This window comes from Trematomus bernacchii, unplaced genomic scaffold (genome assembly GCF_902827165.1).
Source record: "Trematomus bernacchii unplaced genomic scaffold, fTreBer1.1, whole genome shotgun sequence".
In the NCBI taxonomy this organism is placed as follows: domain Eukaryota; kingdom Metazoa; phylum Chordata; class Actinopteri; order Perciformes; family Nototheniidae; genus Trematomus; species Trematomus bernacchii.
In genome coordinates this window covers 440,906-468,064 of record NW_022987640.1, presented here as the reverse complement: position 1 = coordinate 468,064, position 27,159 = coordinate 440,906, and the positions used below count along the sequence as shown (strand labels likewise).

Below are 27,159 nucleotides of genomic sequence, written 5' to 3'. Positions count from 1 at the left end.
GTTTTTCCAGAAAATAGTCTCTGTGGAAAACAAACGCGTACAGTATGATACTTACAGGTTCTGTTCTGCAGGATGATTTATGAAGGTAAGTAAGCTAACGTTAGGCTATAAAGGAAAGTACAGCACGGTCACATGACTTCTCGTCACCACCGCTAAGCTAAAGGTGGCTAATGTTGGGCTATAAAGGAACTACAGCACGGTCACATGACTTCAGGTCACCACCGCTAAGCTAAAGGCGGCTAATGTTGGGCTATAAAGGAACTACAGCACGGTCACATGACTTCACGTCACCACCGCTAAGCTAAAGGAGGCTAATGTTGGGCTATAAAGGAACTACAGCACGGTCACATGACTTCACGTCACCACCGCTAAGCTAAAGGTGGCTAATGTTGGGCTATAAAGGAACTACAGCACGGTCACATGACTTCACGTCACCACCGCTAAGCTAAAGGCGGCTAATGTTGGGCTATAAAGGAACTACAGCACGGTCACATGACTTCACGTCACCACCGCTAAGCTAAAGGCGGCTAATGTTGGGCGTGATGATGTTTAGCCGTCTCATTTAGACACTTCAATTCACCAGTGGGGTATTAACTGGTGTATTGTATGTTGTAGAACAAAACGTTAAATTCCCCAATATGATGTGAACCATAACACAAATATTTTAGGACTGTAAAAAGGCAAACCAAATCCAAAAATGTTCAATTCACATAGTGATTCTGCCCCTTACTCTTTTTATATATTGTAAGACAAACAGGATGTAGACTGAAAAACCTGAAAAAGCAATATTTGTTTGATGGACTTCTTCAAAACAGCAAACCTTGGAGGCTTTATGGGTCGTTTGAGTGTGTGTGTGTTTCAGTATGTGTGTATGTTTGTGTGTGTGTGTGTGTGTGTGTGTGTGTGTGTGTGTATGTGTGTGTGCATGTGTCTTCTTCAGGCGAGACATGTGAAGGACAGCCGAAGGTGCGGTGGGCTCCGGTGATGGGCTTGTTTTATTACATCTCATATTGAGACCAATCTCTGTCCATTCACCTGAAGGACAGCCAGCTATTCCCTAACTAAATTAGCCACTCACACACACACACACACACACACACACACACACACACACACACACACACACACACACACACACACACACACACACACACACACACACACACACACACACACACACACACACACACATACACACACACACCACACACACAGAGGGCTGGTGCAGGCAGTCACGCAATATTGTGAATTTTCTCCCCCTCCTCTCGTGCAAGAAGTCACACTCCTGTACATGCATAATCGCATGTCCAATCCCACACACACACACACACACACACGCACGCACACACGCACGCACGCACACACGCACGCACGCACACACACACACACACTATATGTGGGGTAATTGCAGTCGTTGTGGCAGGTTGTGTGTTTGTGCCCCTGTCAGCTCGGCCTGCAGACCTCCTCCTTGTGGGACCATGTGACACACATCTCAGCATACCTCTCTGTGTGTGTGTGTGTGTGCATGTGTGTGTGTGTGTGTGTGTGTGTGTGTGTGTGTGTGTGTGTGTGTGTGTGTGTGTGTGTGTGTGTGTGTGTGTGTGTGTGTGTGTGTGTGTGTGTGTATCAATGCATGAACCTTTAGCGTAGCAATGCATGAAGTTCCATCCCTCTGTGGCTGAGCATGCTCTCTCTTCCCTAATGAAACGTCTTTTGTGCGTTCTTTTTTTTTTTTTTCACTCACGGCGGATGTTCTAATGAGGCAGAGCCTGAAATAGCAGTCGGGGGCTAGCACTGCAGAACTATGACATCCCAAGTGAGAAAGTTGCCCAAATCACAGTGGCTGCAGCCGTGCGTCAGGTTTCTTTATTTATAACCCGCACAGAGTTGTCCTACACTCGGAGCATATGGAGGCTTATGTAACGCTCAGCATCCAATAACCACTGAAGTCAGGTCCTCTATATAAAGCTGGCTGGAAAAGAGTTGTTTCTGAGAGAACATTGATTTAGTCTGCTTTAAAATGATGTAACAAGAAGAATGCTTAGTGTGAAGCAATTCCTTTTAAAAGGGTTAATTCATGGAAATGGATAGACATGGAATATCTTCACCAAAAAGACCTTTAATTACAGGTAAACCAGACAAAACAGAACAGAGCTTTCCAGGAAATGACATGCAAGGATGTGACACATAGTACAAGGACTTAAATACAAGAACTATTCACTTAGAAAAAGACACAGCTGGAGAGGGCAGGCAGAAACACAAGGTGAACGAATCAGGGTGGGGCGGACAATCACACAGACGGGGAAACACAAAGACAGGAAGTAACAACGGAGACAACACGATGTGGAAACCTTTCAAAATAAAACAGGAGACACACAGACAAAAAAGTCTAAACTTCTCCTCACCTCTCTCTCGCCTTTATTGTAGTAATAATAATAACATTTTAGACCCAAAAACAAACTCAACCAGCAAGAAAACGCCTTAGAGAAAGTGCCTTTTAGATTCCTTGTTAACAAACACGCTGAACGCTATCATTTCAACAATAGTTGCGTTGCATCAGCTCTTCCTGTTCCAGTGATCTGTTCTGATTAGCCTTCAGTCGCTCTCACTGAAATGCCACCTCTCGCCTGTCACATTGTATACGAGGCGTCATTACGATCATGACATCAAATGCCTGGCAGCAGAGGTCAATCAGCGTGCATTAGCCAAACACAGCTCGTTTGTTTTACAGCCTTTATTGCCGTGTTGGCACCGGCGAACACGAGCGTTAGGCCGGCATCCAGCGGGCAGAAAGACCTCCAGTGTGGAAAACCAGCCGCGTTAAAGCGCCCCCCTTATTTAGAAATACTTCGCTGAAATCAAGTGCTTTACAATGGGCATTCATAATAACTAAAAGGTTTTTAAAAGATGGTAAAGTCATTGCAGGAAAGATGTTTTTTGTGGATGTTAATGGGTCAACATTTAGTCTCCTCTTTCTTAGATGGTTAATGTTCAATATTTAATTTTTTTTCAACAGTTATAAGACACTACCAAGACCTACTGTACACTTCAGACAAAACACAGAAACACAAAACAGAAACAGACGAGAGAAAGAAAGTCACAACATAATCACAACCAGCTGTATCAAGCACTTTTCATACACAAAAGGTAACTTCAAGTGCTTCACAAATCAAATTAACAAAACTACCCCCCCTGTGTGTGAAATACAGGAACACTTTTTTAATCTGGCTTAAAACTGAAATAACACAACCACAAAATATGACTTTATGTACCGTGCTACAGTTATTTTCACTTTTCAAGCAAAATGAAGATCACATAGGATCATATCTCCATGTAGTCTGTGAATAATCCCGTATTGGGTCTCATAGCTCTGCACTTTTTAATCTTAAAGTGCTGACACGTCGTCACGCTGATGCATTAGAGTGTGAGTTACACACCAGAGATCACTCTCACCCCTCACCTGGTCCTAATTATAGGGATGGAGGCACATTGGTGTGATCTGTCATCGACAGGGAGTGATATCTCTCTGTAAAATATGTATGACATCAAAAAGCCTTAAAGGTTATTACAAATTAATAATGAGTAGTGGGCTGAGAGCAGTAAAAAATAGCCTTTCCCTCGTGTTTAAATGTTTAATTTAACACGCTCCAGTGTAGACGTGTGGACGGCCTCACAGTAAAATGTGCACCCAGAGACCTGCATCATACAAACAGGCTCACATGTATTAAGATCGACAGCCGGATTACACAGATTCCTGCAGACGTGCGTGATCATCCGTCTGGAGCTGTTATCTTGAAAAGTGCCTCTAACGGCATGCAGAATTACAACAACAGAAAACACTAAAGGAAGCAGTTCTGCTGGCATCAAGCGCAAAGTCTCCCCAGACTGCGAATAGACACAGAAAAGCTTTTTTTTCTGAAGCATCGTTGGCCCTGAACCCCTCCTCGCAGTAATGTCTGAAGACACTGTACAAAAGTGCCTTATTTATGCCTGTAATGTAAGCTGTCTGTTCCGGTGTCGCTCATTTCTCCGCGGAGCTGGCAGCCGAGTCTGGAGTGAATTTGCCGGGCGACTACCTGGGAAACATCAACAGTCATTAATTATGTAAAACTCTCCTCACAGTGGGAGCCGAGCACAACTGCAGCGCCGGCTCCTATTAGACTCAATGTACTCTACAATGAGCCCCACTGCCTGAGGGCGCGGAGGATTACCAGCCCACCGCCACGACCCCCCATAGAAACACACACACTCTTACACACACCAAATGTGACGTGCTATTATGTTCTGTATGCTTGTGTTTAGCTGAGGGGGAGAATAACAGGAGTCTCGGAGCTGTCTCTCCTCCCTAGTCACCCCATCATTCACTCCTCTGCTTCACTTGAGCTCTTTTTGTTTCTCCCTCCGTTGGCAATTGTCGGGCTTCCTCACTACAAGGAACGAAATCGGGGGGATCTGACAGGACAAATGATATGCCGTGTTTGTAAGGAACGCCGGGTCATTGTTGATAGTGCTGCCACCAACACTCCTATCGTTACAACACAGAGCCGTTTTTATTCAGGCCCTACCTTGAGATCTTCCTCCCAAATCACTTCCAATGACAACAGCAGATTTATCAAGCAAATAATGGAGCTAATTCCTGCGCCATATGTTTCCAATCCATCAGCAGACGCATGATTGTTTGGCAGACTTTGGCAGTCATCTGTGCTCCTCAGCTATTCTTTGTAAAATTAAATCTGATTGAATAGGTGTCTATGAGAAAGTAGTATTAGTAGTACTTCAGTAAACACCAGCCTTTTGAGGTTAAGGTCTCAATCTCTTGTTACAACCGTCAAAGTTTGTTTATCTGAAATGGCCAGCAGAGGGCGACTCAACTAGTTGCAGAAGAAGTCTTTTTGTATAGAAGTCTATGAGAAACAGACCCTACTTCTCAATTGATTAACGTTGTCCCAATGAGTTTATGGTCTCAATCTATAGTTTCAAGTCATCTCCAATACCTAATGATGTTCAATTAGCAAGTAGAGTAAAATAAAGCAGTGTATGCTTAAAGGTGGCGCTGCCTTGTGATTGAAGGGGCAATACCACTTTGTTGTCTGGTCTTAGTGTAACATTTTGCTTACCTATGAATGACTTTCTTTGCATTTGGTCGCGACAACGATGACGCTTTCCTATCATTGCACCAAAAAGCCGGGAAGAGCTAAATCCTGCCCCATGTGTTTCCAATCCAAGTCAGTTTGTATAGAAGTCTATGAAAAGATTGTCCCTAATTTACAACTTAAGTCGAGTCGAGTATTTGGTCTCGATCTCTAGTTTCAAAGTTGGAGGCTTGTTCATCTGTAATGACCAGCAGGGGGCGACGAAGGAAGTCAGTTTGTATAGAAGTCTATGAAAAGAATGTCCCTAATTTACAACTTAAGTAAACGTCGGCCTTATGTCGAGTTTTTGGTCTCGATCTCTAGTTTCAAAGTTTGAGGCTTGTTCATCTGTAATGGCCAGCAGGGGGCGACGAAGGAAGTCTGATTTTATAGAAGTCTAATGGCGCATTTCCACTGCAGGGCCTCGCACGACTTAGTACGGTATAGTTAGGCCTTGGTAGGCCAGGCTCACTTTATGCTTTCGTTTCCATTACAGTTTAGTAGCTGGGGCAGTAACTATAGTAACGCATTGTAGGCGGAGCCGTGACGTCATCTTCAATGCGAACCACAAAACCAACATCAGCCGTTAGCTGTTAGCACTCAGAGCTCACAGCTCCTCATATATGTTCAGAAACTAGACAAAAGTTAAACAAGTACAAACCACAGACTGCCTGTGTCATGGTGAATACAGTCGCTGCTTTATTTATGTCTGTATAGGCCGTTGTTGTGAGTGTGGACGGTCGGAGCATATACTGCGTTAGCTTAGCCGATCTCCATTTAGAAAACACGCATTTTAAAAGGTTTTCCGCCTGCCGTCTGTCTGCAGACTTGTCAAAGCATTAATTCATGGTTTTTACTAACCGGTATCAGTATGTTGTTACTTCGGCATCATTTTGAAACGTGTATTACAATTAAATCATGGTCAAATATGTTCATGTTGTTGCAGTTGTAGCCCCCTTGCCAGCGATTCTCTCTGACCATTCAGCAGTCCAGAGTGTTTACGTCACTAGTTTAGCATATTCAGCCCGGTTGTTGGCCCGGTAAGAACCTCGATTTTGGAGGGCCAGAAAAAAGGTGAAAAAGTAGCCTTGAGCCGGAACTAGCCCTAGTGGAAAAGCAACAAAAAACGGACCGGGTTTGGCACGGCACGCTTAAACCGTGCTACGTGCTGCAGTGGAAATGCGCCTTAAGATTAAATCACCCTATTTCTGACTCAATTTATTACCTAAGTAAATATGTTCCTAATGAGTTTATGTTCTCAATCTGTAGTGTTTTGAATAGAGTGTGATGTTCATTCTTTAAATGAATGTCCCATTTAGAGTGAAAAAGACAATAAAGCAGCGTATCGTAATGGCGGGGCTACCTCATGAGTCTGCGTGTAACATTTAGGTTTAGCATTCAGTTGCAAAAAAACAAAGATGGCGCTCTCCCACCAAAGAGCCTGCCCTACTGCTACTGACAACAGCAGATTTATCATGCAAATAATGGAGCTAATTCCTTCGCCATGTGTTTCCAATCCATCAGCAGACGCAGGATTGTTTGGCAGACTTCAAGTCGTCTGCGTTCCTCAGCTCTTCTCCTCGTTCATCAGCGCTGCTCCTTTCAGCGGATGCGGCTCTGGCATGATGTTCCTCCATGCTGAAACAAAGGCGGCGCTGACACCTGTAATTAATTAGGCTATTATGCATTCTGCAATGATAATTGCCTCACTGGAAAGTCACCAGCGTTTCTAAGAGCGAGGTGGATGCAGAGCGCTATCCATCATAGTGCAGCGCTCTCTTCCTCGCTCTCTCTCCCCTCGTGTCATGCTGTCTCACCTTGACTAGTGTAGGCAGGGCTGGAGAAACACTGTCAACACGAGTCTGAGGGTGAGATATGCAGCTGTGCCCCCCCTCTGTGCCAGGGTCCGTCCACTCCGGGGCTTTGGCTCACTTTGGCACGGTTACCCATGACTCCCCATCTGCTGTGAGCTTTGTTCACCGGGGCAGTACAGCACCGGGATAATGGGGGCACTTTACTTTTATAATTAGCCCTTACCTTGCCTCTCTTCTCTCCTCTTAACACTCCTCCCAGCTCGGAAATATAGTCCAGGTGCACTCGTTCGTTTGGAAATTATTGTCCCATTTAGTATAGTAAAATAGACAATAAAGCTTTAGGGCGGGGCTACCTTGGGATTCTGCATTTAACATTTGAGTAAATTACTTGTATAGAAGTCAATGAGAAAATCACCCTATTTCTGACTCGATTTATTATTAAGTACATTTTTTCTTAATGAGTTTATATTCTCACTCTTTAGTTTCAAGTATTTTTAATACAGAGTGATGTTCATTCTCTAAATGATGGTCCCATTTAGAGTAAAATAGACAATAAAGCAGCGTATCGTAATGGCAGGGTTGAGCATTCGGTCTCAAAAACACAAAGATGGCACCTTACTATCACTCCACCTCGAATGTCCATACTAATGCCCTAGCTTGAGATCTTCCTCTGAAAGCACTGCTACTAACAACAGTAGATTTATCATACAATAATATAGCTAATTCCTGCATCTTGTGTTTCCAATCCATCAGCAGACGCAGGATTGTTTGGCAGACTTCAAGTCGTCTGCGTTCCTCAGGTTTTATTGTGAAAAGAAGTCAGATTGTATAGAAGTCTATGAGGAAATGACCCTTGATGTATACCCTTAGTGCACACTGTACAAAGGAGTTAGTGGTCTCCTATCTCTCAGCTCTAAATGTAGTCCAGGTGCATTCATTGCTACTTTTTCAACAACGCTCCCTCTGTGTTTTTTCTGCACATCAACCGGTGCCTTCATCTTAGCCTCAGCACGCCCCCGCTGCCTCCCATCGAGCAATGATTTATACGTTTTCTGCAGGCACACTTTTCCTCAAGGTTTAGGTCATTCCCTGCATCAAAAACATTTGCACAAAAAAAAAAGCAAGCTCAAAGAAAATGACAACTCCTGTCTTTTTGAACTACAAAGACATTCAGAAAAGATTTGTTTCTTCCCTGCGTTTTTCCCAGTTTGACTTTGCCACGACTTTGAGGGCCGTGGAGGAGGATGGTGTGTGTGTAAGTTTTCACGGAGAGGGCGGGTAGCAGAGCGCTCCTGAAGCCTGTTGAAGGTGAGGAGGACCCAGAAGAGAAGAGCAGAGACAGCAGGCCTTTGATCTGGGTTTAATGTCGTGCCATGTTTTGTCTCTCCTGCTGTTCAGTGCCACGTCCACCGGGATTACGTCAGAGCTCCTCCTTGATCTGTGGAAATCTGCTCACCTCCCAGCCCGGGTCATTATTAACACTCTCTACCGGGGCATTGACCCGAGGTCTCGCTCATTTCTTCTTGTCTCATATTCAAGTGACACGTCATATGTCTTGATGCAGCGACAATGAGAGATGGAGAGAATTGATGGATTGGCATGAGATATTGTAAAGACAGACATTCATAGTTTCCAGAAAAATAAATAATGTAGGTGATAATGATTTTTTTTTTTTTAAATATAGCATCACCATAAGTTTAAAGGGGACCTATCATGCAAAATGCACTTTTGTACGTCTTTTATACATGAATATGTGTCCCCGGTGTTCCAGGGAACTCACCAAGTGTCAGAAAACACAACCCTCTCTATTTTCCTCCATACCCAAATCTCTAAAAAAGGGGCTGCAACGGATCTGATAAAAACTGATCCAGATTTGAACACTGTCCTGACGTCAGGATGGTGGCGCTACGGCTATTGGGCCAACTCCACCAATCAGGAGGAGACAGCCACGGCCATTGCCGTTCGAAAGCGCTGGAGAGACTGTAGTACATATGCCAGGCCTGTAGATGGTGCTGTTCTCACAGAATCTGCCCTTGCTAAAACAGATCTAAAAAATGTCAAATTGAGCAAAATGAGGCATGGCTAAAATGCATGATCTGTTTGGTATTTTGAAAAAAAAAAAGTATAAATATGCCTTATATAGGTATGGTCCTACACTATATTATTCAAATATAGCATGATAGGTCCACTTTAAGGTGTATTGTTTAGAAATATGTATTGAAAGTTGGTTAACACATTCATGTACACCTGAGCATTAATCATTGTGATTTTCAAGATTCACTGAGTTTCAATCTTGCACACTGAGCTCCAAACTCTACTTTTGTCCAATACTTCTCAACATACCTTCATACAGTATATAGATAATAGAATGGTTACATACCAATCAGCCGGAGTTTTATTCTGTCTTGAATCAAAACAAAAGAGCTGCAAAAGTAGATCCTCCGCATTATCTCTGATATCCAGCAGGGGACGGCTCCACTGTTTAATTGATAGAAGTCCATGAGAAAATGTCCCAACTTCTCACTTGATTTATTATCTCGGTAAACATTTTCCTGATGAGTTTATTACCTAGTTTCAAGTCTTTTTTCAATATAGCACGATGTTCATTTTGTACATTTTAGTCCCATTTAGAGTCAAATTGATGATAAAGCAGTGCCTTTTTTGGGGCTACTTTGTGATTGACAGGTCTGGTTCAGGGGTTGTCTGTGTTTTTTTACTTGAACTCTTTCAAACAGTGTTTTCCGTTCTTAAAGTTAATTGAAACTTTCAACATTTGGTAGTACATGTCTTCACCAACTTGTGTCATTTCTGGTTCCTAAAAACAAAGATGGCGGCGGCGGCCGAAATGCCCAACTCAGTCCTTTGAAACTGAATTTTACAAACTAAAGGATGACTTCAGGGTGTCTAATGGCGCATTTCCACTGCAGGGCCTCGCACGGCTTAGTACGGTATAGTTAGGCCTTGGTAGGCCAGGCTCACTTTATGCTGCGTTTCCATTACAGTTTAGGAACTGGGGCAGTAACTATAGTAACGCAGTGTAGGCGGAGCCGTGACGTCATCTTTAATGCGAAACACAAAACCAACATCAGCCGTTAGCCGTTAGCACTCAAGCTCACAGCTCCTCATATCTGTTCAGAAACTACACAAAAGTTAAACAAGTACAAACCACAGACTGCCTGTGTCATGGTGAATACAGTCGCTGGTTTATTTATGTCTGTATAGGCCGTTGTTGTGAGTGTGGACGGTCGGAGCATACTGCGTTAGCTTAGCCAATCTCCATTCAGAAAACACGCATTTTAAAAGGTTGTTCGCCTGCCGTCTGTCTGCAGACTTGTCAAAGCATTAATTCATGGTTTTTACTAACCGGTATCAGTATGTTGTTACTTCGGCATCATTTTGAAACGTGTATTACAATTAAATCACGGTCAAATATGTTCATTTGGTTGTAGTTGCCAGCGATTCTCTCACTAGTTTAGCATACTCAGCCCGGTTGTTAGCCCGGAAAGAACCTCAATTTCGGAGAGCCAGAAAACTGTGAAAAAGTACCCGCTAGCCGGAACTACCCCTAGTGGAAAAGCAACCAAAAACGGGCCGGGCACGGCACGGCACGCTTAAACCGCGCTCCGTGCTGTAGTGGAAATGCGCCTTAAGTCCACTTACTACACACAGTGTTTGTGTTAAGTGCTAAAATGCTAACACGCTTAAATAAATGGAGAAAAAGGTAAAAATTAAACCTGTTAAATGTCAGCATTTTCACCAAAGTATTTCTTGCATGGCAACACGGTCTTATTATTGACTGCTAATGCAATTATAGCTGTACAAACAGAATGAAAATCCTTCCTACTTTCTCTACAGATTGATATATTCTAGAAACCTCTCCTAATACCTATATATTGACCTTTTCCTGCTAATTTCTCTACACTGTCCTTCTCTACTTCCATAAATGGAGCTGCATTTCCTCTCTGGTTTAGTCCAGGCATCGTTTCTGCATGTGTTTACCTCAGTAGTGGATGCCACAAAAGAATAACGGTCAGCTGTGGTGGTTTTGTTTTGGCTGAGACGGCAGCTCTGCAGTCCGCTGTGACTGACAGATTCTCCTGATTGGAATTGACGTGGCGACGAGATGTGTGTCGAGCTGAGACTGCTCATCTCGCCGGGCGTCCAGAGAGGAACACCGCCATGCTGCTGGAGACGGGTGTCACCATGATTACATCTGCCCCAAAAACACAGCCTGTGTGGTGCAAGGATGGGAGGGGGACTTTAAAAATGTAGTCCGTTACAATTTGATTCTTTTTTTTATTTGATTTGATTTTTCTCGAATGTGTAAATGTGTTTTTACTTTTACTCCTTACATTTTTAACACAGGCTTGTTTCTTTAGTTTTCACCTGCATTTGGTGGCGTGATCATTATGATTTAGAGTCATTGCGTGCCTATTTCAACCTAACGTCTCACAGAAAACACGATCGCTCTTTGTATGTCAATGACCGTAAAACAATTTCAAATATAAGTTATTGGATGTTCATTAAATCCAAAGTGAGGTCCAGTTACCATTGACTCTATACAGTTAATGGCTGGTTTTTACTTAAGTACATTTCAATGCCAATACCTCTCTACTTTTACCAGAGTAAGTACCAGAGTATTTTGAAACCCGAGTATCTGTACTTCAACTCTAGTGAAGGATATGTGTACTTTTGCCATCTCTGTTTGAAAGCCTTGGCGTGTGTGTGTGTGTGTGTGTGTGTGTGTGTGTGTGTGTGTGTGTGTGTGTGTGTGTGTGTGTGTGTGTGTGTGTGTGTGTGTGTGTGTGTGTGTGTGTGTGTGTGTGTGTGTGTGTGTGTGTGTGTGTGTGTGTGTGTGTGTGTGTGTGTGTGTGTGTGTGTGTGGGTGTGTGTGTGTCTCTCAGCTTCCACACTGTTTACCTCTGGCCCTCTCTCACCCACTCATCAGTCACTCAGCACCAACTCATCTTCTCCTCTGAACCTGCACTCCAAACAAATGCCAGCAGTGACAGATGCAGAAGTGCTGGGTGGCGCTCGGATAAAATATGATGTTTTTCCTGAACGGAGGATGATGGTTTGCATTTGAAGTTCACATATCAAGGAGACTGAAGTGTAGGATTGCAGGTTTCTCTGTGAGACTGTTTAAATGATTTTGAAGCAAACATGTTTTCCTCTGTTGGTTATAGTCCGCCATGCAGATGCTGCATCTCTCGATTCTCTTCAGAATTACATCAGTTTCAAATGTTGACCTTTAAAGGGCTTTTCATAAGACATTAGCAAACTGGAAATAGCCCTCCGAGAGCGCAGACCTATGTCAAGGTCAATGGTGCATTCAAGTGCTCCTTGTTATTTGGATGTTTTATATGTTTTAAATGGAATATTTAGCATCCAGTGGGCCTTTAGGGAAACTGATTGGCCTTTTTTACAGTTACTTACGTTAAACAGACAAGTATATAAAAGGGCTAATCAACAAACATGTTTATAGATGAATCACTAAGGAAATAATTGGAAATTGAAGCTCTAATCTTTATAATTTTACCTGAAGACATTGCCTGTAACATTGCCTCCCTCTAGAAGTATCTGAGAAAGAGAAACCCCCCCCCCCCCCCCCCTACATGAAACGCCTCCATTGGACTCCTTTGTTTACTTCCTGAACATTAGTGACATCACTAGGTAACACTCACGCTTCTATTGGCTAGCGCTCCAACACATTGTACGTGATAGGCTGACGGGCGGGACATCTCTAAGCAGTTAACCAATCACAACAGAGCCGGCCAGCTAACCAATCAGAGAAGACTGGGCATTAAAGCATGGAGACATGTCACAGTAGAGACACTACAGTACATACTGATATACACCTGAACATCAGCAGGAGAGGACTCTTTAAAGTAGAGACACTACATACTGATAAACACCTGAACATCAGCAGGAGAGGACTCTTTAAAGTAGAGACACTACATACTGATATACACCTGAACATCAGCAGGAGAGGACTCTTTAAAGTAGAGACACTACATACTGATAAACACCTGAACATCAGCAGGAGAGGACTCTTTAAAGTAGAGACACTACACACTGATATACACCTGAACATCAGCAGGAGAGTACTCTTTAAAGTAGATACACTACATACTGATATACACCTGAACATCAGCAGGAGAGGGCTCTTTAAAGTAGAGACACTACACACTGATATACACCTGAACATCAGCAGGAGAGGACTCTTTAAAGTAGAGACACTAAATACTGATAAACACCTGAACATCAGCAGGAGAGGACTCTTTAAAGTAGAGACACTACACACTGATATACACCTGAACATCAGCAGGAGAGGACTCTTTAAAGTAGATACACTACATACTGATATACACCTGAACATCAGCAGGAGAGGACTCTTTAAAGTAGAGACACTACATACTGATATACACCTGAACATCAGCAGGAGAGGACTCTTTAAAGTAGAGACACTACATACTGATATACACCTGAACATCAGCAGGAGAGGACTCTTTAAAGTAGAGACACTACATACTGATATACACCTGAACATCAGCAGGAGAGGACTCTTTAAAGTAGAGACACTACATACTGATATACACCTGAACATCAGCAGGAGAGGACTCTTTAAAGTAGAGACACTACATACTGATATACACCTGAACATCAGCAGGAGAGGACTCTTTAAAGTAGAGACACTACATACTGATATACACCTGAACATCAGCAGGAGAGGACTCTTTAAAGTAGAGACACTACATACTGATATACACCTGAACATCAGCAGGAGAGGACTCTTTAAAGTAGAGACACTACATACTGATATACACCTGAACATCAGCAGGAGAGGACTCTTTAAAGTAGAGACACTACATACTGATATACACCTGAACATCAGCAGGAGAGGACTCTTTAAAGTAGATACACTACATACTGATATACACCTGAACATCAGCAGGAGAGGACTCTTTAAAGTAGAGACACTACATACTGATATACACCTGAACATCAGCAGGAGAGGACTCTTTAAAGTAGAGACACTACATACTGATATACACCTGAACATCAGCAGGAGAGGACTCTTTAAAGTAGAGACACTACATACTGATATACACCTGAACATCAGCAGGAGAGGACTCTTTAAAGTAGAGACACTACATACTGATATACACCTGAACATCAGCAGGAGAGGACTCTTTAAAGTAGAGACACTACATACTGATATACACCTGAACATCAGCAGGAGAGGACTCTTTAAAGTAGAGACACTACATACTGATATACACCTGAACATCAGCAGGAGAGGACTCTTTAAAGTAGAGACACTACATACTGATATACACCTGAACATCAGCAGGAGAGGACTCTTTAAAGTAGATACACTACATACTGATATACACCTGAACATCAGCAGGAGAGGACTCTTTAAAGTAGAGACACTACATACTGATATACACCTGAACATCAGCAGGAGAGGACTCTTTAAAGTAGATACACTACATACTGATATACACCTGAACATCAGCAGGAGAGGACTCTTTAAAGTAGAGACACTACATACTGATATACACCTGAACATCAGCAGGAGAGGACTCTTTAAAGTAGAGACACTACATACTGATATACACCTGAACATCAGCAGGAGAGGACTCTTTAAAGTAGAGACACTACATACTGATATACACCTGAACATCAGCAGGAGAGGACTCTTTAAAGTAGAGACACTACATACTGATATACACCTGAACATCAGCAGGAGAGGACTCTTTAAAGTAGAGACACTACATACTGATATGAAGCTGATGTTGAGCATAATATGTCCTCTTTAACTTTTAGTGGTGTAAACAATTGAATTTAAAATAGTTATAATCGCTTTGAGATATACTTTGCCGCTATCTGGCATGTTTTTGGTGTTAGCTGGAAGAAGATTTGGCAGCAGTCGACACTATACAAGGCTCAAAAAGGTGACAATAAAAATCACATCTTGCTCATGTTTTAACTAAAAACACAACCCTCAGCTTTGGTTTCCAGTTAAATTTAACACGTCATATAATGGAGGGTCAATCATATATTCTCACAGTTTTCTCGACACTTTTTACTAACAGCCAGGAGTGATTTTTGCCAGGAATCCAGTGGATTCTTCTGCAAGGTGTTATGACAAGTGTTGTTGCGGTGGTAGAGGGCTTCCCACTGTTCTGTTCTAATAAGCATGGAGCGGGACCGGGGTTGTTGTGACATCCTGTCAGCCTGTGGGCCGCAGGACGATGGACTCCCTATGATTGTGAAATGACCTTTGCATCTTGGGAAAGATGACAGGTAATTTAGAGGCCTCAGGGACGGCAAACACTTTCTGTCCCCAAACCACCCACAGCACCCGAGACAGAGTGTCACACACACACACACACACATGCAAAAATATACTGAGGAATCAATCATATGCACCAAGAAGTCACACACTTAGGTCACATTCACACAGGCAGTCCAGCCATGAGATGTTCAGGGACTTTTCCTGCATCAGGTTATGTGTGAATACTTAGGACCAAGTATAAAGCCACTTTCACTCATATGGAAATTAGTAAATTCACTATGCCGGATTATGTAGAGTTATGTGCAGCAGGTGGCAGTAATGCAACACTTATGGATGTAAACTGCTCTAAAACTTAACAGAAGAAGAAGACAAGGAAAGGCTGTACATACACCGCAGAAAACATCCCTTAATTTCTTTAAAGGGGACATATACGGCTAATTTCAGGTGTATATCAGTATGTAGTGTCTCTACTTTAAAGAGTCCCTCTCCTGCTGATGTTCAGGTGTATATCAGTATGTAATGTCTCTACTTTAAAGAGTCCCTCTCCTGCTGATGTTCAGGTGTATATCAGTATGTAGTGTCTCTACTTTAAAGAGTCCTCTCCTGCTGATGTTCAGGTGTATATCAGCATGTAGTGTCTCTACTTTAAAGAGTCCTCTCCTGCTGATGTTCAGGTGTATATCAGTATGTAGTGTCTCTACTTTAAAGAGTCCTCTCCTGCTGATATACAGGTGTATATCAGTATGTAGTGTCTCTACTTTAAAGAGTTCTCTCCTGCTGATGTTCAGGTGTATATCAGTATGTAGTGTCTCTACTTTAAAGAGTCCTCTCCTGCTGATGTTCAGGTGTATATCAGTATGTAGTGTCTCTACTTTAAAGAGTCCTCTCCTGCTGATGTTCAGGTGTATATCAGTATGTAGTGTCTCTACTTTAAAGAGTCCTCTCCTGCTGATGTTCAGGTGTATTTTGACAGGGATGTTAGCCTCCACAGATTATTTACATGCACTAAAACCTATATCACACACTACAGGAAATAATTGTTTTTTTCTTTTTGTCTTAGTGTGTGTTTTCATGCAGTAACAATGTCAATTTAAAAAAGGACTTTGATTGAAACTTACCAATGCCTGGAATGTTGTCCTAGTAATTTAGGAAACAGTTTGATAAAGAGTCTTTGCAAACACACACACACACACACTCTAATCACCTGCATCATCACAACGCTTCCCAAAACAACCAAATCACAGAGGGGGGGGGGGGGGGGGGGGGGGGGGCAGCCTGGTAATGCAGAGAGGGGGGGGGGAAGCGATGATTTAGAGTGATAATTGCATAATCACCAGTTGTGATAATTGTAATTGATGACTGCATAATTGCTAATTGCGCTCTTTATGGGAACCCCTCTTTTCCGTTGTGTGTCTTCGCACTCTCTTCCTACTTCAGCTTATCTCCGCCTCCTTTTCACCTCCTCTTCCTCGACACATGTACACACACACACACACACACACACACACACACACACACACACACACACACACACACACACACACACACACACACACACACACACACACACACACACACACACACACACACACACTGTGGGTACTGTAAGTATTCTCCCAGGCTTATCAGTAAGTATTTCCCAGCAGCCTTTCTGTGTGAAGAGTTATGGAGGAACGCTAACAGGTTTCTTTGTCTCTCTCTCTCTCTCTCTCTCTCTCTCTCTCTCTCTCTCTCTCTCTCTCTCTCTCTCTCTCTCTCTCTCTCTCTCTCTCTCTCGCCCCGGGCTTTACTCGTCCTGCTTGTAAAATCAACCTGTGGCCGAACACACTCCCTCCGTATCCTTTAACACAAAAACAAAGAGAGTGAAGCTGGAGAGAGAGGATATGAGATGTTGTATTTCCTGAAGCTGTTCCCTTTTGTGGGATGTAACTAAGTACTTTTACTGAAGTACTGTGCCTAAGTTTATTTCTGAGGTACTTTCCTTGAGTATTTCCATTTTAAGCTACTATATACTTTAAGTCCAGTGTAATTTCACTAAATATTGTGTATGTTTTACTGCACTACATTCATTTGAATAGCTTAAGTTACTTTGCAGAAACATTACATTCATGTTTTTATGTACTTCAATTTCTAGCTATTTGAGTAACTTTGACTTAATTTAAATATAATAACATATAAATCACCTTATAAATGACTATGTATATTTAGATTAAGTTACCCATCAGTATATAAATGATAGATAGATAGATGGATGGATAGATAGATGGATGGATAGATGGATGGATGGATAGATAGATGGATGGATGGATGGATGGATAGATAGATAGATAGATAGATAGTTCGACAAACAGACAGACAGACAGACAGACAGACAGACAGACAGACAGACAGACAGACAGACAGACAGACAGACAGACAGACAGACAGACAGACAGACAGACAGACAGACAGACAGACAGACAGACAGACAGACAGACAGACAGACAGACAGCCAGACAGACAGATAGATAGATAGATATTATATTTAAACTATTACTGCTTATTATTACCTCAATACAAGATCTCAGTACTTCTTTCACGACTGGTGTCGGTTCACTTACAAAAATGTAGTGAGGTGGAAATATGAAGTAGCTTTTAAATAGAAAATACACAACTAAAGTAGGCTCCAAGTACCTCAACATTATACTATACAGTACTTGAGTAAATGTACTTTCCCCCCACTGCGTGTTAGTGTGAGACCCTGAAAGAGATTAGCATGAAGATGAAGATGACTCCCTGCTCAGCCCATATTAGGCACGACACCTCAGCATGCTTTGATGATAGCTGAGTGTGTGTGTGTGTGTGTGTGTGGTGGTGTGTGTGTGGTGTGTGTGTGTGTGTGTGTGTGTGTGTGTGTGTGTGTGTGTGTGTGTGTGTGTGTGTGTGTGTGTGTGTGTGTGTGCGTGTGTGTGTGTGCGTGTCTATAGCGTAGCGGGCGTCAGGCAGGCGTGTGATTGATGTGTGTGCTGGTGTCTGTAGGCAGGTTAATGGTGTGATTGTGGAGGTAATCTCCGTGTTCTCTCGTTAAAGGATGATGGAGGACCAGGAGACCCTCACTGTCTCTGCTGCTTCACAGGGTCTCTTTACACAGTCTGCACACTCACTTCATGTTTATATATACATGCTTCAGAGGAAGTAGAGGAGTGGTGGGTTCAGGGACCCTGCTGTACTGACTCATGTAGATCAAGTGTAGGATTCAAGATTCAAGGCTTTTATTGTCATGTGCACATACTAAGCTACAGTGTAGATATGTCAATGGAAATCTGAGGTCACAGGCTCGTCCTCCAGCTGTGCAAGAACATTAAAACAGATACAATAGTTACAATAGTGCAAGAAGAGTCTATATACAAGTAATTGGAATATGATATATTAGATAAATAGTTTGTAAGTTGCAACAGATGAATGTTATGGATGTTCTTTCAAAAGTTCAGGTGTTTAACAGTCTTATGGCCTGTGGGATGAAAACAGGGCGGGGTTGCACAAAAGACCTTAAGTTTCCCCCTTAAAGATAACACTTGCACTCGTCTCTTCTTGTCATGTTTTCTTCTTATATGGACTATGTAGATACAGCTGAGTCATATGGTGGCCGACAGGTGCAAAAAAACACGCTACAACGGCCTAAAATATTTCCATTAGGGGAAACGAGCTGCAGCTTCAGAGAGCTTCAAAATGCAAATATAAAAACACACGTTCAAAAACACAGAAACATCTTCAGCAACTTGACAACACATGCAGCGTTTAGAAAACATTCAGCAACTTGAGGAGACATGCGCAGCGTTCACTAAAAGCTGCACTCTTTAGTGTCCCCTGATCTCCCAGCTGTGTGTGTCACTTTTTAGTGTCCCCTGGTCTCCCAGCTGTGTGCGTCACTCTTTAGTGTCCCCTGGTCTCCCAGCTGTGTGTGTCACTCTTTAGTGTCCCCTGGTCTCCCAGCTGTGTGCGTCACTCTTTAGTGTCCCCTGGTCTCCCAGCTGTGTGCGTCACTCTTTAGTGTCCCCTGGTCTCCCAGCTGTGTGCGTCACTCTTTAGTGTCCCCTGGTCTCCCAGCTGTGTGCGTCACTCTTTAGTGTCCCCTGGTCTCCCAGCTGTGTGCGTCACTCTTTAGTGTCCCCTGGTCTCCTAGCTGTGTGCATCACTTTTTAGTGTCCCCTGGTCTCCCAGCTGTGTGCGTCACTCTTTAGTGTCCCCTGGTCTCCCAGCTGTGTGCGTCACTTTTTAGTGTCCCCTGGTCTCCCAGCTGTGTGCGTCACTCTTTAGTGTCCCCTGGTCTCCCAGCTGTGTGCGTCACTTTTTAGTGTCCCCTGGTCTCCCAGCTGTGTGCGTCACTCTTTAGTGTCCCCTGGTCTCCCAGCTGTGTGCGTCACTCTTTAGTGTCCCCTGGTCTCCGTTGTGTTTTAGCTTCTTGCAGCGTTTTGTATTTGCAGCGTTTGGTTTATGCAACACTTTTAAAAATGATCCCAAAACATGATCTGTGTACTTCCTCCAGCTTTTGTAGTGACACTAAATTACTCCAAGTGACAATAAAGTAAACTCAATTACTAATTCTTCAGCAGCGAGGAAAAAAGCAAACCTTACACACACATAGAAACCCAGAAAAAGTGGGTTTCATTGCCGCCGTGCTTCACACAGTTTGTGAAGCAACATGCCAACGATAACGTCACCTCCTGCACGGAGAGAAGAGGTTGAATTCGGGGGGTTCAATTGGGGGTTTCGCTGAGTGAAACAACAGCACAGTGAAGCAGGCAGAGTCTGAGAGCTGCACACTATTGCATCTGTATCGATTCGGGCTCCAGCCTTTTCCATTTTCCATGAACTCCTCTGAGCGGCTGCGAGTGGGAGTGATGGGGGGATTTGCTTGATCTTTATGATATTTCTTTAAACATGATGCTGTCGTTATGCCTCCCCGGGGAAAGACGCCAGCCATTTCCAGTAAATCAAAGGCTCTCAGGTCCCTTTGCTGTTTCCCACACACCTTATTTATAACCCGGCTAAACAGCCCCAACACACCAGCACCAACCATAATGTCTCTGCAAAGCAAAGGTTTCTCAAGTGGAGTCAAACAAATGATGAGCGGCCTGCTGCAGCCTAATTGGCCATTTTGGACTCAGTTTCTTCAGTTGATTTATTATTTTAAGTGTTTTTGTTCAGGCTAAAATACTTTTCCCCAAGATAAAACAAGATTTAAAGTTGCTTTCGTATGATTGCTTGTGGAAGCACTCAGTTTTTTTACAGATGTGCAATTAAATCAACTAATAACTAGGACGACGTCATGTGACCACCAACAAATATACATACAAAAAGGAGTATTAAACAATAATAATAAGTCATTATTTTTGAAATAGTGACAAACCAAAGCTAACTTATACTGCCGTCTTTAACATATTGTTACATAATTCATTATTTTTGCATTAGTCTTATTACATGTAGACACTGAAAATGACTGAAAGAATCAAAATTAAATATATGTTTTATGTCAGAACTGCATGTTTTGTCGTGGACTAAAATACCCACCTTTTTCAACTGCAGATGAGCATTAAATAAATAAAAAGTTCTATTGCTTGTTCTATGATGTCGTATTTTCGAGGACCCTGAAGGCAGCATCTCCCTGGTTCCCTCGACAAAAAGCCAAAGTTATTTTTACATTGGATTATTGCAGCATATAATCTCTGTATCAAACTATAAAGGAACTACTGTACAGCACGGTCACATGACTTCACATCACCACCGCTAAGCTAAAGGTGGCTAATGTTGGGCTATAAAGGAACTACAGCACGGTCACATGACTTCACATCACCACTGCTAAGCTAAAGGTGGCTAATGTTGGGCTATAAAGGAACTACAGCACGGTCACATGACTTCACATCACCACTGCTAAGCTAAAGGTGGCTAATGTTGGGCTATAAAGGAACTACAGCACGGTCACATGACTTCACGTCACCACCGCTAAGCTAAAGGTGGCTAATGTTGGGCTATAAAGGAACTACAGCACGGTCACATGACTTCACATCACCACTGCTAAGCTAAAGGTGGCTAATGTTGGGCTATAAAGGAACTACAGCACGGTCACATGACTTCACGTCACCACCGCTAAGCTAAAGGTGGCTAATGTTGGGCTATAAAGGAACTACAGCACGATCACATGACTTCACGTCACCACCGCTAAGCTAAAGGTGGCTAATGTTGGGCTATAAAGGAACTACAGCACGGTCACATGACTTCACGTCACCACCGCTAAGCTAAAGGAGGCTAATGTTGGCCGTGATGACGTTTAGATAGTCGTCTCATTTAGAAACTTGTAAGACACTCTTCTTCTAAAAATGTCTTCAGCTTGTGTTAACCACCTACCAGGGAACAGGAAGTGCTAAAGTGCTGACTCATTGAAGGGTTTAAGGATTCCTGCAGCGCTCTATTTAAAGCTAATGTACTTAGTGTTCTACTTGTATCTTCATGGTTGACTGCCCTCATTGTACGTCTCTTTGGATAAAAGCTGAGTGTAATGTAGGACATGGAGGCAGCTCGTCCTCTGACTCTCTCTCAGGCCCGAGGTGTTAGCATTAGCCCGCGCAGAGCAACCCACATGCCCACTGGTGCAGGTGCCTCTCCATGGGGCCAGGTGGCGGCTAATTCGCTCTCTCTGTCCTTCCTAATGAATCGTTAATTGGTTTGCCTCCCCCGCTGAGTGGAGGATAGCAGGCTTCTGTCTCTGCCGAGCCTCCGCCTGCACGCCTCACAACGTTAACCGGACAGAAAAAAAGATAAACAGAGAGGAAATTGAACTAGTTTTAAGCCTGTTTTTGTTGTCAGAGTTTAGATATAAACAAAGTATTAGGATTTAATTGTGTTTGTTTGTGTTCCCACAGCTTTGGAAATTGTTTTTTTAATTTAATTACATTTTGTTATATATATTTTTTATTATTTATTTTCCTTTTCTTTTCTTAAATAAACAAATATATATATAGTACATTTTTTCGTTGAGTTAAAATAACCAGTAGACCATTTAATATTATTTAATGTGGTTTTAGTCAAGATTATTTAATTGTATTTAATTTATTAATTTGTATTATTATTTTTGGTTTTCTTGAAGAAAATATTTTTTAACATTTTAGTTGATTTTATTTGATTTCTGACATGTATTTATAATTGTTTTGCTCTAATCTGGTACAACTTCTTGATACAGTCAGGAAGCATCTTGTTTTCATCTTTACACATTAATAATTCTGCCGTTTTCAAAGTCTACAAACCTCTAAATGTGTCAGCCTGTGTGTTTGTAAATAATATGTTAGTTGGTTGATTATAAACAGCTCAGTTCACATATCCTATAGCTGTCTCTCTGATAATAATCAATACATATAATCAATAAATTAATCAATTTCTGCATAGACCGTATGAATCCCACAGTATTTCTCTGTTCTAAACACTGAAGCTTCAGCTCATACAACAGTCTCAGTGATTGGAGATATTGGAGTCTGACCTTTGCTCTCATTGCTATCGATTCATCTTCGACAATTTCATATTTCCAATGTTTCCTGCTCCGTGGAAAAGTCAATGTAATGCCTGAGATGTAAATATGTTGTCGAGTGAAACACATGCAGGATTACAGGAGTCCGTGTTTACCTAAATGTATTCTTCTTCTTCTTCTCTTCTCTGCAGGTGGTTGCTCTGAACAAACGCAGCAAAGAGGCCGAGTCGGCGTTCCTGGGAATCTACAAACAGCTGATCGAGGCCCCGGGTGAGTCCCCACTAACACACAACAGCATGAACACACACACACACACACACACACACACACACACACACACACACACACACACACACACACACACACACACACCCACACACACACACACACACACACCCTCAACCTTCCTTCTCCCTTCTGTGTATTCATTTGTGCTACATTTACATCAAATGCTGGTACATTATTGCATTTTTTTGAGGGACTTTCCGGTAATTTAATGCATTTTAAGCAACTTTATTTACATTTGTCTGGGCTTTACCATATGACTCCTCAATGCTCCTGTCTCATTTTCAAACATCTCTGTTGATAGCCATAGTCCTTGCTAGAAAACGCACATTTAAAGACTGGAATTCACATAAAGAAGTTAAAGGAAACATACCATTTTGAAAAAGTTGTTTGCAAAAATAAAAATGTATATATATATTTTCATAAACACAGAGAAGTTAGAGCAAACATTGGATTTTGTAACAGTTACTCCGTGTTTAACTTAAAAAACAATTAAACAAATAAATCAAATTAAAGTAAAATTGATAAGTATAAAGTAAAAAGTAAAAATTGGATTTCAAAACAGTCAAAATAAAAGTGTAAAAGATACATGTAATATAAAATGTAATATAAATATATATATATTATAAATAAAATAAATAATAATTAACTTTGTATAAATATAGCTTTAATTTTTTTTTGTGATGCTTGTTCCTTTTTAGAATAAAAAATAAACTTAACAAATGTATACAAACATAGAGAAGTAAAAAAAGTCCTACGATATATAAACCAATTCTTGAAAACCACCCCATCAAACCTCCTCTCCCCCCTCCGGACCCCTCTATACACACAGTGACATTTCATGTATATATGAACACACACAAACTTTAAGAAAGTGTGCTCCCGTACCCTGCAGCTCTTATCTATTTTTCAAAGTCTGCGCTCTCAGGCTGGTTTCCAAAACTCTGCATGAGGCCACTTCAAAACGCCGAGTGTAGCCGAGCCGCGGAGCCTCGCATCCTGCAGGAGCCACCGCTGATTGTGGAGGGCCAATTAAAATCCAACTGAAGTCTGCTGCACAGGGTCTGATGAGGCCAATGGGGGAGGGAAAGGGGGGAGAAAGAGGGGTGAGGAGCACGGTGAAGTTGGAGAGGGTCGGGTGTGTCAGAGTCGGAATCTGAATTCCTTTATTTGTCCCGCAACGGGGAAATGTACATTATTATTACAATGAATGCACATTTATTTATTCCACACATGGCAGTTACATTAAAGGTCCCCTATTATACTGTTTTTCATCAATATATTACAGGTCTGAGATATATACAGAGCCTGTCTCTGATTGGCTGAATGGCTACATGTTGATGAAGAAGAGACATTAAGAAGAGGGGACACATGTTGATGTAGAAGAGACATGAAGAAGAGGGGACACATGTTGATGTAGAAGAGACATGAAGAAGAGGGGACATATGTTGATGTAGAAGAGACATGAAGAAGAGGGGACACATGTTGATGTAGAAGAGACATGGAGAAGAGGGGACACATGTTGATGAAGAAGAGACATGAAGAAGAGGGGACACATGTTGATGTAGAAGAGACATGAAGAAGAGGGGACACATGTTGATGAAGAAGAGACATGGAGAAGAGGGGACACATGTTGATGTAGAAGAGACATGAAGAAGAGGGGACACATGTTGATGTAGAAGAGACATGAAGAAGAGGGGACACATGTTGATGTAGAAGAGACATGAAGAAGAGGGGACACATGTTGATGTAGAAGAGACATGAAGAAGAGGGGACACATGTTGATGTAGAAGAGACATGAAGAAGAGGGGACACATGTTGATGTAGAAGAGACATGAAGAAGAGGGGACACATGTTGATGTAGAAGAGACATGAACATGGGGACATTTAAAACAAAACAGGTACACTTACACTGGTTACATACATAACATAATGTATACAATATGTTGTCTTTCATTAGTGCACATATTTTATTTCCAATATTTCTAGTATTACAACCATATTAAATGTAAATACTGTTACTTTTTATTCTAATATAAAGAAATAAAGAATAAAATACAAATATTGGAATAAAAATAGAGAAATTAAAGCGAACATTGGATTCTGTAATTTGAGAGTAAAATATATATTTTTATAAACATAGACCAAGTTGAAGTAAAGATTTTAGTTTTATTCAATGTAAATACTGCTATTTTTTTTTACTATATTCTTAAATATTTTTTAATATTTTAAAATATGTTTTAATGTTATTATAGTTTTCTTCAAATAGTTTTCTATCTGTGTTTTTAATTTTAATTTTTTTATGTATGCACCACAACACCAAGTCAAATTCCTCGTCTGTGTCAACATACCTTTCTGATTCTGATTACAACAGCAGAAGTACGATGCAAAATAACAAAGTATGCACGCGTTATTAATTATAAAAAACACAATAATAAATAAAAACCATAGAAAAAGCACCATATATAATTGAAGAGGTAGTACTGCACTGTTTGTAAATGAGATAGACAGAATAAAGCGTGAATGCGTTGCTCTTTGTTGCGAGAGCCAATCTCTGAGCAGATCAGAGGAACACTTGTGGCAGCAGCAGAGAAACGCTGTTTACAGATTCAATGAATACAAGATAAAAGTGTGCGTCAGAGAAAATAGCGAGTGACTTTTAAAGGTCTCCATTTTTTCCTTGAAGTCGCCTGCTTGATATTGCACCAGCACACACACACACACACACACACACACTTATACACACACATACACTTTGAATGGAGTTATTTCCTTGATAAGAAATACCGTCTCTTTGAAGATGTATTCAGTTTGATTTTCTGACCTATAGATTTTATATAGACGCCCTAAATTCAAGCCCAGCAGCGTCTGGTGGGATATGTTCTGTAACAAAGTGGAGAATAGTCAGCGAGGAGTTGTTGTACTCCAGAAGAAAGAGTCTAAATTGGGGAAAAAGGACACTGTCAGGCGAAATGAACTCTATGTGAAAGAGAGAACATCTTAGTAATGCAGCTTCTGTTTCTAAGTCACTGCTGTTTCATTATAGTTTGGTTACATCAGGTGACCATGTTTGACCTTACCTATAAAGAGGGTCTGTTAATAAAGGGCCTAAATAACTTAACAAAGCTAGACTACTAGCCTGATGGCACTTTTTTCAGGAAGTAAACAAAGGAGTCCAATGGAGGCGTTTAGCAGACCATTTACATGCACAGAAACCTACAAGAACTACACAAACCTTTAGACTGGAAGGCACTGTTACAGGCACCCTCTTCATGTGAAGTTACATTACAACACACACACACACACACACTCTCCAAACAGAGAGTATTTCTGTGTCCGAGCATATCTGTGTGTGTGTGTGTGTCCCCGAGCATATCTGTGTGTGTGTGTGTGTGTGTGTGTGTGTGTGTGTGTGTGTGTGTGTGTGTGTGTGTGTGTGTGTGTGTGTGTGTGTGTGTGTGTGTGTGTGTGTGTGTGTGTGTGTGTGGTCTACAGTATCCTGTTTGTCACTGCACTTCTTGCTGTCAGTGTCCAAGGTCACATCTCCCCCCCTCGTTTCTACAATGGATGACTGCAGGTCCAGCGGAGGACAGTCATTTGGCTGCAGCCCCACTTCATTTCACACACACACACACACACACACACACACACACACACACACACACACACACACACACACACACACACACACACACACACACACACACACACACACACACACACACACACACACACACACACACACCCTCTCACACACCCTCTCACACACACTCACCCCAAACATCACAGCTCATGTATTTTTTATCTTTCGACAGATGCAATTATTCTTTACACGCCACGCTCATTAATCTTAATGCAGTTATTACTATTCATTGCAAGAAGGCTTTTTTTCTTTCTATTATTTCATTAGAAAGTGCCTCTGTCCTCTCAGTGTGTGTGTGTGTGTGTGTGTGTGTGTGTGTGTGTGTGTGTGTGTGTGTGTGTGTGTGTGTGTGTGTGTGTGTGTGTGTGTGTGTGGTCCAATCAGAGGAGGAGTTACGCTTGATGCATGCAATATGAGACCTGTTGACATTAACAGCAACTCACAGAAACACTATTGAATACAAAATCACTGATTACAATGTA

General features: G+C 41.9%; 1 protein-coding gene across 1 annotated transcript in view; it reads left to right on the top strand.

Moving 5' to 3' along the window:
* cux2b (cut-like homeobox 2b) overlaps positions 1 to 27,159 on the top strand; it is a 171,895-nt gene that overhangs the window by 100,639 nt on the left and 44,097 nt on the right. Inside the window, 1 exon segment of the mRNA XM_034133242.1 lies at positions 22,941 to 23,019. Coding sequence (XP_033989133.1) covers positions 22,941 to 23,019 — 79 coding nt within the window.